This window comes from Odocoileus virginianus, chromosome 24 (genome assembly GCF_023699985.2).
Source record: "Odocoileus virginianus isolate 20LAN1187 ecotype Illinois chromosome 24, Ovbor_1.2, whole genome shotgun sequence".
Classification (NCBI taxonomy): Eukaryota; Metazoa; Chordata; class Mammalia; order Artiodactyla; family Cervidae; genus Odocoileus; species Odocoileus virginianus.
This window is the reverse complement of record NC_069697.1, coordinates 13,483,972-13,503,399: the sequence shown is the minus strand read 5'-3', so window position 1 is coordinate 13,503,399 and position 19,428 is coordinate 13,483,972. Positions and strand designations below refer to the sequence as shown.

The 19,428-nt window shown below is 36.3% G+C and overlaps 1 protein-coding gene and 1 non-coding gene across 6 annotated transcripts in view; both read right to left on the bottom strand.

The window, feature by feature from the left end:
- The window catches only part of LRRIQ1 (leucine rich repeats and IQ motif containing 1), a 210,896-nt gene that overhangs the window by 121,644 nt on the left and 69,824 nt on the right, over window positions 1–19,428 (bottom strand). For all 5 annotated transcript variants that reach the window (XM_070454293.1, XM_070454295.1, XM_070454296.1 and 2 more), the window contains 3 exons: window positions 8,854–9,033; window positions 5,823–6,272; window positions 2,343–2,553 (listed from right to left, as the gene is read on the bottom strand). In XM_070454293.1, coding sequence (XP_070310394.1) covers window positions 2,343–2,553; window positions 5,823–6,272; window positions 8,854–9,033 — 841 coding nt within the window. The remainder of the gene's footprint in view (window positions 1–2,342; window positions 2,554–5,822; window positions 6,273–8,853; window positions 9,034–19,428) is intronic.
- On the bottom strand, window positions 13,737–13,843 carry LOC139030988 (U6 spliceosomal RNA). The gene has a single exon (XR_011483418.1). It is a non-coding gene; the product is annotated as a U6 spliceosomal RNA (small nuclear RNA).

The window sequence follows — 19,428 nt, the reverse complement described above, 5'->3', positions numbered from 1 at the left end:
TTTTTGTACAGATCTTCGTGTATTCTTGCCACCTCTTCGTAATATCTTCTGCTTCTGTTAGGGCCACACCAGTTCTGTCCTTTACTGAGCTCATCTCTGCATGGAATGTTCCCTTGGTATCTCTAATTTTCTTGAAGAGATCTTTAGTCTTTCCCATCCTATTGTTTTCCTCTATTTCTTTGCACTGATTACTGAGGAAGGCTTTCTTATCTCTCCTTGCTATTCTTTGGAACTCTGCATCCAAATGGGTGTATCTTTCCTTTTCTCCTTTGCTTTTTGTTTCTCTTCTTTTCACAGATATTTGTAAGGCCTCCTCAGACAGCCATTTTGCTTTTCTTTTTCTTGGGGATGGTCTTGCTCCCTGCCTCCTGTACAATGTCACAAACCTCCGTCCATAGTTCATCAGGCACTCTGTCTATCAGATCTAGTCCCTTAAATCTATTTCTCACTTCCACTGTATAATCATAAGGGATTTGATTTAGGTCATCCCTGATGGTCTAGTGGTTTTCCCCCACTTTCTTCAATTTAAGTCTGAATTTGGCAATAAGGAGTTCATGGTCTGAGAGCCACAGTCAGCTTCTGGTCTTGCTTTTGCTGATTGTATAGAGCTTCTCCATCTTTGGCTGCAAAGAATATAGTCAGTCTGGTATTGATCAATTGGTGTTGACCATCTGGTGATGTCCATGTGTAGAGTCTTCTCCTGTGTTGTTGGAAGAGGTTGTTTGCTATGACCTGTGCATTCTCTTGCCAAAACTCTATTAGCCTGTACCCTGCTTCATTCTGTACTCCAAGGCCAAATTTGCCTGTTACTCCAGGTGTTTCTTGACTTCCTACTTTTGCATTCCAGTCCCCTATAATGAAAAGGACATCTTTTTGGGGTATTAACTCTAGAAGGTCTTGTAGGTCTTCATAGAACCGTTCAACTTTAGCTTCTTCAGCATTACTGGTCAGGGCATAGACTTGGATTACTGTGATATTGAATGGTTTGCCTTGTAGACAAAGAGAGATCATTCTGTTGTTTTTGAGATTGCATCCAACTGGACATGGAACAACAGACTGGTTCCAAATAGGGAAAGGAGTACATCAAGGCTGTATACTGTCACCATACTTATTTAACTTATATGCAGAGTACATCATGAGAAAAGCTGTGCTGGATGAAGCACAAGCTGGAATCAAGATTGCTGGGAGAAATATCAATAACCTCGGATATGCAGATGACACCACCCTTATGGCAGAAAGTGAAGAAGAACTATAGAGCCTCTTGATCAAAGTGGAAGAGGACAGTGAAAAAGTTGATCTAAAGCACAACATTCAGAAAACAAAGATCATGGCATCCAGTCCCATCACTTCATGGCAAACAGATGGATAAACAGTGGAAACAGTGGCAGACTTTATTTTTGGGGGGCTCCAAAATCACTGCAGATAGTGACTGCAGCCATGAAATAAAGAGACATTTACTCCTTGGAAGAAAATTTATGACCAACCTAGACAGCATATTAAAAAGCAGAGACATTACTTAACCAACAGAGGTCCATCTAGTCAAGGCTATGGTTTTTCCAGTAGTCATGTATAGATGTGAGAGTTGGACTAAACAGAAAGCTGAGTGCCGAGGAATTGATGCTTCTGAACTGTGGTGTTGGAGAAGACTCTTGAGAGTCCCTTGGACTGCAAGGAGATCCAACCAGTCCATCCTAAAGGAGATCAGTCCTGGGTGTTCATTGGAAGGACTGATGCTGAAGTTTAAACTCTAATATTTTGGCCACCTCATGTGAAGAGTTGATTCATTGGAAAAGACCCTGATGGCTGGGAGGGATTGGGGGCAGGAGGAGAAGGGGATAACAGAGGATGAAATGACTGGATGGCATCACCGACTCGACGGACATGAGTTTGAGTAAACTCCAGGAGTTGGTGATGGACAGGGAGGCCTGGCATGCAGCAATTCATGGGGTTGCAAAGACTCGGACACGACTAAGCGACTGAACTGAACTGAAACATGCTTCTAGATATAGCTGTAGATGAGGCCAAGGAAGACTGGCTTCGACTAATCAAATGTTAGCATATGTGACAAATGCCACATTGGAGCATAAGTTTCAATACAATTTTGTGGTTCAGCTTGACCATAAGAATTTACAAATTACAGACTTACTCCTTCAGCCTAGATCCCAAATAGAAGCAGTCACCCTGCAGACACCTGCAGCCTACATGTCACATGAGTAAGAAATAAATCAAGGTATCTGTAAATTGCTGTGATTCAGGGAATGCCTGTTATACAGAATAACCCAGTGAAAGAAAACTAACACGTCTCTCAAGATTAATTGTTTCACCCAAAGACTAGAACTAACCTGAATAAGAATAGCAGCCTTCTCCTTCTGTTCTTGGATATTCACGGTATTTTTAATTTTTTCTTTCTTTAAAATAGTTTGGTTTTCGATGCAAGAATTTGGCTGGGATGTCAGGGGTCCTATTGTAGTAGGGTGTAGCTCTGCAGAGAAATGAATCTGCCTGCGCACAATGTAACCACGCCAGTATGCCTGGATTACCAGAGCTGCCATACTATTAAGAGGAGAAAAAATTATTTTTAGTATCCATAATATACAGCTGCAGATAAGAGATCCTCATAAGCTATATTTATTTGTAAATTAGACTATATAAAGTATTATTTTAAAATAATACCTGCTCTTTTATTTAACTGTAGTCATAGAAGTAAAAATAATATGGACACCTTCAAATCTGAAGGAGAGAAATGGGCCAGTAACTTAGTGATATGAGTCTTAGGGATTTTTGTTTCTTTTAAGGAGGAAGATATTACCGGGACTTTGTATGATAGTGGGAATTTGAGCCAGGATTAAGGGGGGAAAAGTGATGATGCGAAGAGGGGGACAAAGTTGGAGTCAGTGTTGAGTTGGCAAGAGAGGATGGGATCTTGTTCACAGTGCGGAGATTAGGTTTTGAGAGGAAGAAGGGCCCTCCTTCATTTTCAGAGAAAGGACTCATCAGGGCTTTGTGAGCTTCATTTTCCTCCCTGCCCATGGACAAATACATAAATCATTCTCTTACAAGCCCAGTGGTAAATTCTAACATTTTTCCAGTCTACGTCTATTGGCTATTATCTGGCATCCCATCAATCAGCACTGTGTTTTCCTCATATCCCCATAAGCTGCCCAACGACAATAGCAAAAATTTAACAGCAATGTATGTTTACTGTAATTGGGTTCTCAATTTGCTGAATCATTTAATGCTTCATCATTGGATATGCTTTCCTTTTCCCACACAGATTACTGCAGAAATATTATCAAGGTACACAGCATAGTCAAAGTGCTAACTATTGTCTTAATTGCTTTTCAGAACCTTGAGTTCAGTTTTAAAAGACATATAAAGGAGAAGTGACTGAAGCACATTCACTTTCCCAGGCTCCCTTGAAAAAATTTCAATAATTTTATAACTGCGGAGCCCAAAGAAATTTTTTTTTCTTTTTTTTTTAAACGAAGTGAGTTTAAGGCAAAGTGGAATTAAGCAATAAACTGCCAGAAATGATGGCTTCCAAGATGGTGCTTGTGGTAAAAAATCCACCTGCCAATGCAGGAAACTTAAGAAATGTGGATTTGATCCCTAGGTCAGGAAGATCCGCTGGAGGAGGACATGGCGACCCACCCCAGTACTCTTGACTGAAGAATCCCCATGGACAGAGGATCCTGGTGGGCTACGGTCCATAGGGTCACAAAGAGTCCGGAACTAATGAAGCGACTTAGCAGGTATGCAAAATGGAATGAGGTAATCATTTTCTGTTGTTATGAATACTGTTATCAGCATCACCACCATTTTATGTAAAGCCTGTGGAAGTCTTCAATCTATTTTGCTATGAATTTAAATTAGTGGGTAAAACTTTCTGTGAAGAAAAATCATGTTTCAACAAAACACTTCCTCCTTCTAGGGTAAACGGTGCTCTTGCGTACTCAGTCATGTCTGACTCCTCGTGACCCATGGATGACAGCCTGCAGGCTCTGCTGTCCGTGGAAGTTTCCAGGCAACAGTACCAGGGCAAATTGAACTCAGTACACTTTGCTATGGAATTAATTCACATTTGATCATTCAATCATTAATTCATTCCTTCTTCTGTTGGACAAAAATGAGTTAACGAATTTGAAAAGGAGTAGATATATGTATATGTGTAAATGAATCACTTTGCTGCACACCGGAACTAACACAACACTGCTAATTAAATATGCTCCAACATAAAATAATTTTAAAAAAGATTAAAAAATGAGTTAAGGAATTTTAAGGCACAATAATACCCTTGCATATTTGGGTGACAAAGAAAAAAAATCTGAAAACATATTTGCAATGTATAACTGGCAAAGAATGAAAAGTTGTTTAAACCGAAAGATTGAAAGACTAGTAAGAAAACACATTTAACCTGAGACAGCGCCTTATATTTCTCTACAGATACATACAAGTTTCACGGACTGTAATCCTGAGTGTCTTAGAAAGCTGACCAGTCATTTAGCGCTTGAATTCCTCAGCCCACTGTCTTTAAAGTTTCTCAAGGAAGAAAATAAAGAGGTGTATGAGGAATATTTTCCTCAGTGACACTAACAGTGGGACTGCTTTTCGCCACACAGAAAGCAGTAAAAGGTAAAGAAGCTGACCTAGGGCTTCCTGAATGTCAGGAGCTCTCCGTGTTGGGAAAAGCAGCTCATATTATTACTATCATCAGCATCATATTTTTTTTTAAGTAAAAAACAGTGATGCTAACAATGCCCTTAGCACAGGAACATATGAAAATTATGCTGAGGAAACCACAGCCCAACTGACGATGAATCTTCCTGAAACGCTGAATGGCAAGGTCCAGCAAGTGGGCATACATTTTCTTTTCCCTTTATTCTTTGGGTCTTTGGTTTGTCTATATCTTCAGTTCCTCATCCTTTCTTATTATTATTTGGCAATTTTATTTACCATGAATTAAAACAGCTCAATGTTGTTTATCTGAAATTTCAAGAGACAATGTCTGGAGTGTTTAGAGCTAAAAGGATTCAAACAGGTAATGTCTAGGGTATCCTGGCTAAAAGCATCCCAAAACATACCAATATACTTGGCATGCTGAATATTTTAGTGAAAGTGAAAGTCACTCAGTCATTTTCTGACCCTTTGTGACCCCATGGACTATACAGTCCATGGAATTCTCCAGGCCTGAATACTGGAGTGGGTAGCCTTTCCTTTCTCCAGGGAGTCTTCCCAACCCAGGGATCAAACCCAGGTCTCCTACATTGCAGGTGGATTCTTTACCAGCTGAGCCACAAAGGAAGCCCAAGAATACTGGAGTGGGTAGCCTATCCCTTCTCCAGCAGATCTTCCTGACCCAGGAATTGAACTGTGGTCTCTTGCATAGTACATGGATTCTTTATCAACTGAGCTACCAGGGACTATTTTTAACTCAAGGGATTTGAGAAAAGGCATGTGCAGAAGGGATTTTCTGAACTTCCTTGGAAGCATGTCCTAAGATCCTCATGTGAGAGGTCTTTATAGTATTTTAAGAATAATGGGATTGTTTTATTTCTTATTAAAAGTTCATTTCAATTATTTAGAGATTAGAAGGCAGGAAAAATAATTTCAGTTACTCAATTTAAATAATACTAGTTGATTAAATAAAAACCTGCCAAAATTCAACCAAATTAATCTGTACTGTATTTAATAATTTGTGCATATCATAAAACATAAGGAAATAGACATGAAATATGATAGGATTTAAATCCTTTACCAACTTATCATTATCCATAAAAATAATAAAACAGAACTGTAAAAGAAAAATGATCTATAAAACTTACATTTTTTCATGATGTTCAGTATTCTGGCAGTTCTTCAGCAGAAACCTTGTCCTTACTGTTTCAATGAACGGTATTGTTTTGCTGGGGAAACTGCTTGTCTTGCTATCTTCTCTTTTCTGTTCTACTATTTCTAACTGATTTCTTTCTTTAGTATCTTCACATAAGGAGGGGTTGGTTGATGAGGAATGACTAGGGCCAGAGTCCATCCATTTCTCAGAAATATCTGGCGAGTTCAGTTTATATTCATTTGCAAAAGAGTAAAGAACTCTATTTTGCTGTATGCTATCACTGTGTGTAGGAGGTAAATAATTTTGCTGGGCTTCTGATTCACCTCTCCTGGTGATAGTTACATCCCCATGTTCATGAACACATCGACATTCGTTACTAAGTGTCATCAATTTCTTAAAATAATAGCAGAGATTTTGTGCAACATCCAAGGTGAAAATATTTCTGAGCAAATAAATAATGAGGACATTTAATAAAAAGAATTGTATCAGCAAATAGTAACACCTGTACAGACTTTGAAAATAACCCTGTGGTGGCCTGACATGAATATTAAATTTTACTACAAAATTCATTAAAACTTGATTTCTGATTGCTTTTATAAAAACTGATCTTATTACTCACAAAAAGTGAAAATATTTCTGTAGTTAATCTCAATCCATTAATCTAAACAAAATATCTGAAAGTTTTAGAATCACTTTTATCCTAGGTATTTTTGGTACAAGTGAATGAGAAAAATCCATGCTTTTACTGCCATAAACACAAGAAATCATGGCTGCCTAAATTTGGAGAAGTTATTTATGAAACAAAATTAAAAGTACTTTGTACACTGACTTTTGCCATGCAAAATATTTGTATTGGACATTTAAACAAATAACTTACATTATGGGAAAGTTTTCATTTCCGTTTTTCTCTGGAAAAAAAATCTGTTGCAAAGATAATTCAAATACTTTTAAGACATAAATGTCTGTGATTCTCCTGAATAATTGTTGGATTTAAGTATTCCAAGCAAAATGAAAGTTATATTTCCTAAAGTGTAGAGATAGACACTTTCTATGTTTACAAATGGAGACGTTAGCATAGATTCCTCTAATATATGTTAATATATCCTTTTTGTTGGTGAATAATGCAGAAAAAGTTCCCTTCAATATTGGATGTCAACTGTTTATGGCTAAGTGTTGAATTCACCACCATTTATGATGTAACATAAAAATGGTCAATTTCCAAAACTAAAGTGATACTTAACTGCAATAACAATAAATTCTTACAAATAACTGTAAATCTAAATTTCAACATGAGGGTTAAGAGTCATCTTTACATAAAAATCATAGGTTACCACACATACACAAGGAGATATCAATTTAGATTTACAAAAATATAAATGTAAAATAAGCTATTTATTTAAAGTAAACATTATCCATAACAATTGGAATTACTTTTAAAGCTGTGAGATTTGTTTATAATCTGAATAGACTATATTAAAAAAACCCATTTAAATAGAAAAACCAACTCTTACATAGCATGAACATATACAAAAGTACAAATAGTAAAAAGTTAATATGTAATTTAGCAATTAATTTTAGACACTGGGAAGCACATTTCATTGTTCCATTTATAATGTAGACACCATATGAAAGTATAAAATAACTTTTATTTTTCACTTGTGTTTCTTGGAGTAGTATAAATCATAAAATAGAGTTTTAATGTATCAATTATAATTCATTTATAGTAATACACTGAATTCATGTATCATGAATTTGGTCCCATCCCTTCATGGCAAATAGATGGGGAAACAATGGAAACAGTGACAGACTTTATTTTGAGGGTCTCCAAAATCACTGCAGATGGTGACTGCAGCCATGAAATTAAAAGATGCTTGCTCCTTGGAAGAAAGTTATGAACAACCTAGACAGCATATTGAAAAGCAGAGACATTAACTTTGCCAACAAAGGTCTGTCTAGTCAAAGCTATGGTTTTTCCAGGAGTCACATATGGATGTGAGAGTTGGACTATAAAGAAAGCTGAGTGTCAAAGAACTGATGCTTTTGAACTGTGGTGTTGAAGACTCTTGAGAGTCCCTTAGACTGCAACGAGATCAAACTAGTCCATCCTAAAGGAGATCAGTCCTGGGTGTTCATTAGAAGGACTGATGCTGAAGCTGAAACTCTAATACTTTGGCCACCTGATGTGAAGAACTGACTCATTTAAAAAGACCCTGATGCTGGGAAAGATTGAAGGCAGGAGAAAAAGGGGGTGACAGAGGATGAGATGGTTGGATGGCATCACTGGCTCTATTCACATGAGTTTGAGTAAGCTCCAAAACTTGGTGATGGACAGAGAAGCCTGGCATGCTGCAGTCCATGGGGTCACGAAGAGTCAGACATAACTGAGCAACTGAACTGAACTGAATTCAGAATTCAGGGTGGGGGATAGGAAGTTCTCTTTCTTTGATATATTTTTAGGACTCTGTTCTCAGCCTCTGTCCTCTGAATATGTGCATGTCTTGACTGCTTTTCTCCACTATACATCCATAATAACTTAATATATAATAATATGTGCAATATTATTCTTTATATAATAGATATATAATAATGTATGTTTTGTAAAACTTGACTTGCTTCATTGTGATTACTTATTTAGCTAATTTTCTCTTAATGAAATCATGAATTCTTTCAGGCCAAAATGTAATACTTAGCTTCTTATGTGTCTTGTCCATCAATAATTGATGAATAATGTATGACTGAATAATTGAATGAACTGAATGAATGTTTGTATATTGTTGTGAAGCTATTTCATGCTTTCATTTATTTTAATCTAATTTTAGCCTTTAAAATATGCTCAAAATACAGATTAATACATTTCAAATAATGAAAGATGATGCTCATAAATTTCTTTTTTAAAGAGAAAATATTCCTAAAACATACTGTAAAAGTCAAAAAAGGAGCACTATATTGATCAAAAAAATTTTAAATGCTTTGTATAAATTGTACTGTATCTTTTCATTACAAGAAGAAGATAACAGTCTTACCTGTCTCCAGTAATATATTTTTCACTTAGTAAGTTAAATTCTCTAATTTGGGACTGACAGTGCTCCAGGAAATGCTCCAATTCTAGTTTATAGTGTTCTTCACTGTGACTTTCTGAATAAGAGGTTAACCTTTCACCATTCAGGATTCTTAGAGCAGGTAATATTTTAAGTAGAGAATGCCTATTAAAAATAGGAAAAAATTAATAATCTTAAAAAGGAGAGTTTATATATAAAATAATTTATGTGTCTATTATTTAAATAATATAAGCAGAGAATATATGTCTGAAACTTATTGATTTTATAGAGAAAATTCTATGTTTTTAAAATTATGGTATCATGTCATGTATCAAGTAAGTTTTAGAGTTCTTGACACACATTTAATCATTTTCTTCTAAAACACAAATGGTAAATTCAAGCAGTTGGAAAAGGGTTGGGAGTAGTAAATAAAAGTCTGCATTATAAGAAAGATAGTATCAGGTACACTCTTTCTAAAATAAGATAATATAACTCAAAGCTACTGTCTGTTTCAGAAGTAGGTATAAATTCTGATCATTTCTCAGTGAAATAGGGTTAAAACAAAAACGGTGGTGATTACTCAATATTTCATGATCTGGAAAATCCAAAATTATGATATTTCTCCTTGAATCTTGGTAAGGATTATAATAAATAATCTCCAAAATATGAGCAAAAGTATTTATCAATTTTAAAGATTAACGCTATGAAAAAGCAGGTCAGAAAGCAAAAGTGGTCTACCAAGCCCAGTCACTTTGAAGTACATCCCAAGCTTTACACAAGAAAGCATGTAGACTTCTTTTCACAAGGCTATTTATGGTCACAGGGGCAAACTAAACTTATTGAATGAGTAAAAGTTCTTACTAAGAAACTAACAGTTCCTATGAGGAAGATTATAAGTTACTGACAAAAGATATCAAAGAAGACTACATAAATGGAAAGATGTCCCATGGGGGGAAAAATCTGCAGATAAGAAGATTCAATACTGTCAAAAGTCAGTTCTTCCCAACTTGATCTAGAGATATTACATATTTAATTAAAATATCAGCAAGATATTTTGTGGATATCAACAAATTGATTTGAAAGTTATATAAACATGCAAAAGAGGCAGATAGCCTGCTTAATTTTGAAGAAAATTTGAAAGACTAACACTACCTGACTTCAAAATAATCTATGAAGATACAGTAATCAAAATAATTAAGTAATGGCAAAAGAATAATCAAACAGATTGATGGAACAGACTAGAGAATGCAGAAATAGACCAACAAAGTCAGTACAATGGAGAAAAGAACACTTTTCAAATATTAGTGCTAGAGTAAGTGAGCATCCCTGTACAGAAAAATAAAAGAATCTAAACATCCAGATGCAGACTTCTTAAGCTTCACAGAAATTAACTCAAAATGGATCACAGACTTTAAAGCAAAATGCAAAACCCTAAAACTCCTATAAGAAAAAATGTAATAAAATCCAGATGACCTTGGGTATGGTGATGACTTTTTAGATACAATACCAAAGACATATCTATGAAAAAAATTATTTATAAGTTGAACTTCATTAAAATTAAAAATTCCCACACCTAGGGACACTGTCAATTCAATGACAAGTCATACACTGGGAGAAAATATGTGCAAAAGACACATCTGATAAATTACTGTTATCCAAAATATACCAAAAAAATGCTTAGAACTCAATGATAAGAAAATGAATGTCTTGGTTTAAAAGTGAGCCAAACATATTAAAAGACATCTTACCAAAATATATAAATATGACAAACAAGCATTAATTAATGGATTGCGAATTACAACCTTGAGATACTACTACCTACCTAGTAAAATGCCCACAATTCAAAACACTGATAACACCAAATGCTGGTGAGGATGTGGAGAAACAGGAATTCTCATTAAGTGTTGGTGGTAATGAAAAATGGAAGACATTTTTGAAGATAGTTTGGTGATTTCTTACCAAATTAAACATCTTTACTTTTGATCTAGCAATCAGTCTCCTTGGTATCTATCCAGATGAACTGAAAATATATGTTCATATAAAAACCTGCCCACATACGTTTACAGCAGTTTTATTTGTTTCAGCCAAAAATTGAAAACAACCAAGATGTCCTTCAGTAAGTGAACTGAAAGATAAACTGTGATACATCCATACAGTATAAAATTATTTAGCATTAAAAAGAAATGAGCCATCCATCCATGAACAAACATAGAGGAAATGAAAATGTATACTACTGAGTGAGAAAAGCCAATCTGAAAAGGGCATATGTTGTGTAATTCCAATTGTGCTACATTCTGGAAAAAAAAGCAAAACTATGTAGACAACAAGATTAATGGTTGCTTTAATGGGTTGAAGCAAGCAAAGAAATGCTCAAAATTCTCCAAGCTAGGCTTTGACAGTATGTGAACTTCCAGATGTTCAAGCGAGGTTTAGAAAAGGCAGAGGAACCAGAGATCAAATTGCCAACATCCATTGGATCATAGAAAAAGCAAGAGATTTCCAGAAAAAACATCTACTTCTGCTTCATTGACTATGCTAAAGCCTTTGACTGTGTAGATCACAACAAATTGTGGAACATTCTTAAAGAGATGGAAATACCAGACTACCTCACCTGTCTCCTGAGCAACCTGTATGCAGGTCAAGAAGCAACATTGGACTGGTTGGGAAAGGAGTGCATCATGGCTATGTATTGTCACCCTGCTTATTAAATTTAAATGTAGAGTACACCATGCAAAATGCCAGGCTGGGTGAAGCACAAGCTGGAATCAAGATTGCCAGGAGAAAAATCAGTAACCTCAGATATCCCAGTGACAACACATTTATGGCAGAAAGCAAAGGGGAACTAAAGAACCTCTAGATGAAGGTAAAAGAGAAAAGTGAAAAAGCTGGCTTAAAACTCAACATCCAAAAAATGAAGATCATGGCATCTGATCCTATTGTTTCACGGCAAATAGATGGGAAACAATGGAAACAGTGACAGACTTTTATTTTCTTGGGCTTCAAAATCACTACAAATGGTGACTGCAGCCATGGAATTAAAAGACGCTTGCTCCTTGGAAGAAAAGCTATGACTAAGTTAGACAGTATGTTAAAAAGCAGAGACATTACTTTGCCGACAAAGGTCCATCTCATCAAACTATGGTTTTTCCAGTAGTCATGTATGGATATGAGAGTTGGACCATAAAGAAGGCTGAGTGCCAAAGAATTGATGTTTTTGAACTGTGGTGTTGGAGAAGACTCTTGAGAGTCCCTTGGACTGCAAGGAGATCCAACCAGTCCATCCTAAAGGAAATCAGTCCTGAATGTTCATTGGAAAGACTGATGCTGAAGCTGAAACTCCAATACTTTGGCCACCTGATGTGAAGAGCTGACTCATTGGAAAAGACCCTGATGCTGGGAGGGATTGGGGGCAGGAGGAGAAGGGGATGGTAGAGGACGAGATGGTTGGATGGCAGCACTGACTCAATGGACATAAGTTTGAGCAAGCTCCAGGAGATGGTGATGGACAGGGAGGCCTGGTGTGCTGCAGTCCATGGGGTCACAACAAGTCGGATACGACGGAGCAACTGAAAAACAAGGGGTTAAAGTAGAGGGAGGGATGAAAGGGCAAGGCACAGAGAATTGTCGGGGCAGTAAAATGATCCCACACATCACCACATGGTGGATGCATGTCATAGCACATTCAAAACCCATAGAGTAAAGCACCGAGAGTGAACTCGAATATAACACTGTGGAGTTTGGGTGATAAATATGTGTTAGTGCAGGTTCATTGACCATAAAAAGTGTACTGCTTTGGGACTTCCCTGGCAGTCCAGTGGTTACGATTCCACGATTCCAATGCAGGGGACACAGGTTTGATCTCTGGTCAGGTAACTAAGATTCCACTTACCCTGCACCATGGCCAAAAAACAAAAGTATACTGCTTTGGTGTGGGATATTTACAGTGAGGGATATTGTACATGTGTGGGGACTGGGGGTGTGTGTGAACTTTCTCTACTTTCTGCTCAGCTTTGCTGTTAACCTAAAATTGCTCTAAAATAAATTTTGGTAATTAAAAAATGAAACAAGCAGTTCCTAAACACTAAATGAAGGATGGCAGGATAAGAATACTAAAATGCTAAGAGTTATGAATGCAAAGCCCTAATAACCATTATTCCTTCTACCTAGGTTGTATAGTCAGGATTGATATAGCTATTTGTGCAAACACAGTTGTAAAATATAATTTTAATTATTTTTTAGTGGAGGAAGTGGTCCATTAAGGCAAAAATGCATAAGGCTAACCAAAGTCATAATGCATCCTGTGTATAGTTTATGATCTTGGTAGCCTTGGTACTAAATAAAAATCATCATAAGAGAGGTACAAATACATCTTTTTCAATGAAACAAAATAGAAGAATACCACAGTTTTCCATTTCCTGGGGACACAGTTGACTAGCTCCCTACACTCCTCCAACCACTCCAGAAATACTGCCTTACTTACAGATAGCAAATAAGAGAAAAAAAATTAGATTTAGGCTTGGTTCTTCAGGGTAATTATCAAACGTTTTACAATGTTAAGAAGCTAGATAAAAGCTTTGCTAATAATAAAGAGTGTAAGCTGTTAAAAATTTGAGCCCATACATTTTGAGCTTTTAAAAACTATTTATTTTTAATTGAAGGATAATTACAATATTCTGTTAGTTTTTGCCATACATCAACATGGATCAGCCATAGCTATATATACATACATCCTCTCCCCCTTGAGTCTCCCACTCAACTCCCAAGCCATTCCCAGCCCCCGCCCCCACCCAGGCTGTCACAGAGCCCCAGTTTTGAGTTCCCTGAGTCATACAGCAAATCCTCCCTGGCTATCTATTTTACATATGTTAAAAAATATGGATTGGCTTATGAATTAATGTGTCATCCTTGCACAGGGGCCATGCTAATCTTCTCTGTATCATTCCAATTTTAGTATATGTGCTGCCGAAGCTAGCACTATTTTGAACTTTTTTAGGTGGCTTGAAGTTAGAAATGCTTATCAATTCAAAAACTACCTACAATGCTTACCACAAAGGGTTAAATATCTAGCATATACTGTGTTTCTGCTTAGAGTCATATTAAGACATGATTCAAAAGCAGAACATTACCTTAAGATAATAGCTATTCATTACAGGTGATAAGGTAAGCAGAGGCATTCACCTCAGAGGTACAATATTAAATATAACAGGAAATCTTTAACTAAGGCTTCCCCTGTGGCTCAGTGGGTAAAGGATCTGCCTGCAATGCAGGAGACCTGGGTTCAATCCCTGGGTTGGGAAGATCACATGGAGAAGGGAAAGGCTACCCACTCCAGTATTCTGGTCTGGAGAAATTCCATGGACTCTACAGTCCATGGGGTCCCAAAGAGCTGGACACAACTGAGTGACTTTCAATTTCACTTTTTCATCAAAGCAAGGAAATATTCAATCCTATCAAATAATTTATTACAATACTAAGAAAGCAACATTGTATTCTAACTATTCATAAAAATACCGAGTCAAATTTCTTTAAGATATGACTGTGATGTCAAAATAACTTATTTAATTATAATTATAAAATGTGAAGTGTGAAAAAATGATTTTTGAGAGGTGATAATAGAGAGTATTGAAAGTTAAGACTATATTGGGGTTCATAATGCTTTAAAAATGTTCTATTTCTATTACTGGTAAATGTTTTAAAAAGTTAAATCTCCTAAATTATAGAAGAGCAAATAAAAGACTTTTAATAACTTGGTGGACCCAGCAATCCCACTCCTGGGCATACACACCGAGGAAACCAGATCTGAAAGAGACACATGTACCCCAGTGTTCATCGCAGCACTGTTTACAATAGCCAGGACATGGAAGCAACCTAGATGCCCATCAGCAGACAAATGGATAAGAAAGCTGTGGTACCTATATACAATGGAATATCACTCAGCCATTAAAAAGAATGCATTTGAATCAGTTCTAATGAGATGGATGAAAGTGGAGCCCATTATACAGAGTGAAGTAAGCCAGAAAGATAAACACCAATACGGTATACTAACGCATGTATATGGAATTTAGAAAGATGGTAATGATAACCCTATATGCAAGACAGAAAAAGAGACACAGATGTACAGAACAGACTTTTGGACTATGGGAGAAGGCAAGGGTGGGATGATCTGAGAGAACAGCATCGAAACATGTATATTATCTAGGGTGAAACAGATCACCAATCCAGGTTGGATGTATGAGACAAGTGCTCGGGGCTGGTGCACTGGCATGTCCCAGAGGGATGGGATGGGGAGGGAGGTGGGAGGGGGGATCAGGATGGGGAACACATGTAAATCCATGGCTGATTCATGTCAATGTATGGCAAAAACCACTACAATATTGTAAAATAATTAGCCTCCAACTAATAAAAATAAATGAAAAAAAAAATTAAAAAAAACAAACTTGGTGGAAATAGTTCTTGAGAATAGCAACATTTCTAATTCTTTGGGTACCAAGCAAATATCAATCTGATACCTTGATTTCCAGAATGAACCTGATTAGCTGATGAAATGAGTTATGCCAGTGACAGGCCCCAGTCCTTGAAATAGGTTTGCAGGAGGCACTAGTGGTAAAGAAGCTGCCTACCACTGCAGGAGACTTAAGAGACATGGGTTTGATCCCTGGGTCAGGAAGATCCCAGGAAGAAGGGAATGACTATCCTTGGACAGAGGAGCCTGGACAGAGGAGCCTGGCAGGCTATGGTCCCTGGGGTCTCAAAGAGTCGGTCATGACTGAAGCAACTGTGCACACATGCATACCTTGGAAGGGAAATTAATAAAGCATATTATCTTATCATAAGTTGCATTCTTAGGGGTTGCTGCTGCTACTACTAAGTCACTTCAGTTGTGTCCGACTCTGTGTGACCCCATAGACAGCAGACCACCACGCTCCCCCGTCCCTGGGATTCTCCAGGCAAGAACACTGGAGTGGGTTTTTGCATCTTCCTTCTCCAATGAAGCATTGCATTTTCCTTCTCCAATGCATGAAAGTGAAAAGTGAAAGTGAAGTCCCTCAGTCTTGTCCAACTCCTAGCGACCCCATGGACTGCAGCCTACCAGGCGTCTCTGTCCATGGGATTTTCCAGGCAAGAGTACTGGAGTGGGTGCCATTGCCTTCTCCGTCTTAAGGGTTAGGTAAAGCTAATTTTTCCTTGAGGGTATAATCATTTCAGTAAGCGGTGGTATATACAAAACTTTTCACCAGGATGGTGGACCGATGGTGACAGTGCAGATGCAGTAATACTTGTGAGACACTCGTGAGCAGACATCTTTCAGGTCTCAATATGGCTAAATGAGGAGTCAGTAAAAAGAAGGCAATGCTCATGCTGCTCGCATGAGAACCTCAGGGTCTAACACTTCTGCCTTTGCCTTAGTCACTCTCTAAATTCATTGAGATGAGAATTCAAGACAGATCTTATGTGGGTCTCTAACCCCCAGGCTAGTGTTTCTGAAAAACTTGTCCTTGAACTACTGCTTCAGTTGTGCTTGGGGTGTTTTTTGAAATGAAGAGTCTTCAGCTACACACAGACCTCTATGGGCGGGTTTGGGGAGATATATATATATATATATATTTTTTTTTTCTTTTTTTAATTCAGTCTTTCTTGTGCACTTTAAAGAACAAAACCACTACACTGGGAAGGAAATAGACTATAGCATGTTATGCTAAAATCAGAGACAGTCAAATTTGAAGTAAAAAAAAAAAAAAAAATTCAAATCATTTATAAATTATCTTAAATTAAAAAAATAACTTTCATTTTTCTTAAGGAAACTTAAACTCTATATATCGATGATATCAGAAGAATTTGCTAAAATAAGAGACACTGCAGTCTCTGGGTGGTTACATTCCAATGATATGTCACTGGTTAACATTGCCATTGGTTTTATATAAATGGTGTGAAGGTGTTTTTAGAAAACTATCCCTGTAACTCTAAATTCAACAGTACATACCAAATACATAAAGAAATAATTCAGACATATGTCTGAAGATTTCTGAACAATTATTTCTATTCAGAAATAATTGATGGTTGGAATGAAGAGCCATTTTAACCAAATAAACCAATACCATCCAAGAGGCAAAAAAATAAGAATTTGTTTTATCTGATTAAGGATCAGATGAATATTTTACCACAAATATCTTATTTAATAAAATAAATGTTTATGTTCCAGACAACCAAAGTAATGAAAAAGACATTCAGAGATAACACAGGATGGTAGAGTTTTTTCTAGGTGGTGCAACTGTCATCATGCGGAGGCTGTTGAGATGTTAACTGACACCAGACCAGTGTGGGGGAAAAGTGATAGCTTTATCACCAAATGCTATATTTTGGACATATTAATAGTTACTGATATAGACTCATTAAGTATAATATTTTAGCTACACATAATAAGCCTAGAGAATGTGGGACAACAGACCTTCAATTTTTGTTTGGAATATTTTGATGTTATACTCATCACCTTTATATAAAATAGTTCCCAGTTCATTTTAGTTAGACTGTTTTGAACCTTTGGATGTACACATGTAGTTTGGTGGTATCTTGAAGAGTGTGACAGTGTCTTGAAATTTGTGAATTACATAACAAATATCCTGATTGGACTAATGTTTTATTTGAACAATTTTTTTTTCTTGAATCTTTTTTTGAGGAACAGTAGTCAGATTTGTATAAATTAGTAGTGCATGGATTGGCTTTAAATTCAAATGCAGCCTTATAAAGACTCTGTGATAAATATATTAGAAAGTGCTGTAACAAGTTGATTTATGTGTGAAATGAAGTATAAGGACACTGTGAGATCTCAGCCTTAGTTTTTCCAGCTGGGCTCCTCCTAGTCAAGGGCTGAATCAATATTTCATTTAGTGAAAACTTCCTGGTGAATATTCTGTCACTTAAGAAGCTCTATTAATCATTCATGAATGAAACACATTCCCAAAGGAAATTCCAAACTGAGTCTGTGGATTAAGTTTTAAAAAGAGATTTTTTAGTACATCAGTTTTGTTCGTGTTATCACTGGCTGGACATGAAAGTAAGAAACCAATTGGGAAAATCTATAACTAATCCCTTTGTTGGTATCAAGGGGTTATGTAAAGTTCAGCGGAACACACTAGTAAAAGTTTGAGTTGATCCTTTCATTAACAAATCCATATTGTATAGATCACCAGATTTTAACCTCTTTAGATAAGTGAATCTCTTCTTAAAATTATGAAAACTGTATTAGGGCAACTGGATCTATATGAAATTTGATAGGTAAAATTTGCAAGTTGGTATTGTTCTAGTTCAGAAAGACTAATTTAAACATAGATAATATAATAGCTAAATAACTGTACATATAAATACTAATCTATTTTCTCTCAGTATTACTTCTAATTAAATATTTTCTTTGAAACTATAAAGTATTAGCCTCCAGCTAATAAAAATAAATGGAAAAAAAATAAAATAAAACTATAAAGTATATATACTAAGTGCAGTAAAATGTGAATATTATCTTTATATACTTCTTACAATAGGTTATATCAGTAGGTTTTACAACAAGCATATTTTATTCAATTAAATAAGTGATATTTTCTACAAACAAAATAACAAAAAATAAATAAAAGATTATTCAGGACATAGGTTTGCTTTTAGCTGCTACAACTTGCAACATGGCAGCCGTTTAGATGGTAGCTGATCCCAGATCAACAACAGAATTCATGCCCTATTTGCCCAACACCTAATAGTAAAACCATTATCCCCTTGCTCTGAATAATGTACATAACTGCCATTTGATTTGTCACTGTATGTCAATTCTAAAACTTATTCTCTATAGTTACTTGGGAAAATATAAATAACTCTCTAGAAACAACCCATTAGACATCTTTATAATAAATAATAACACCTGTCAAACAGTCCTTCAGACATAACTGCACTCTCTATATGGGTTCCGAGAAGTGAGGACCCAAACGTGCGGATTAGCGCTCCAAGTCTCAATGAAAGAGAAGCAGTCCTAGCTTGTGAGTTAGGGCACCTGTGTGGGGACCTTGGCCGCTTCTGTTCCAGAAGATGAAGTCCTTCACCAAGCTGGCAAAAGGTCTAGAAACATATCACATCTACACACACATTCTTTAAATACTTGTAATTTCTGATCACCATCTAATTTGTTGTTAACTAACAGCTGACATTGCCTATGATAACTTGACCTAAGATCAGTTTCTCAGGAAACTTGGAGAATTTCACAAATACTATGGTCCTCAAGGAGTCTGAGGACTCCAATTTTAGAACTCCAGATATTAATAATTACTGAAAATCAAGACTAATGTAAATTGTCAATTGGGAAAATGACATTTTCAGTCATGAAAGTAAAGCTGAGTAAGTTCAATAGAAAAATCAGTGGCTGATACATGTATTTTTTACATGTTTACACATTATAATGTAATTAAATTTAGTAATGTATACCTTCAACAAATAATTTGGGTGTCATACAAGGACGCTATAAGAATCTGTACGATGACTGGGGCCACTTCTACTACTTAATTTTAGCCATTTTTAATGCTAGCA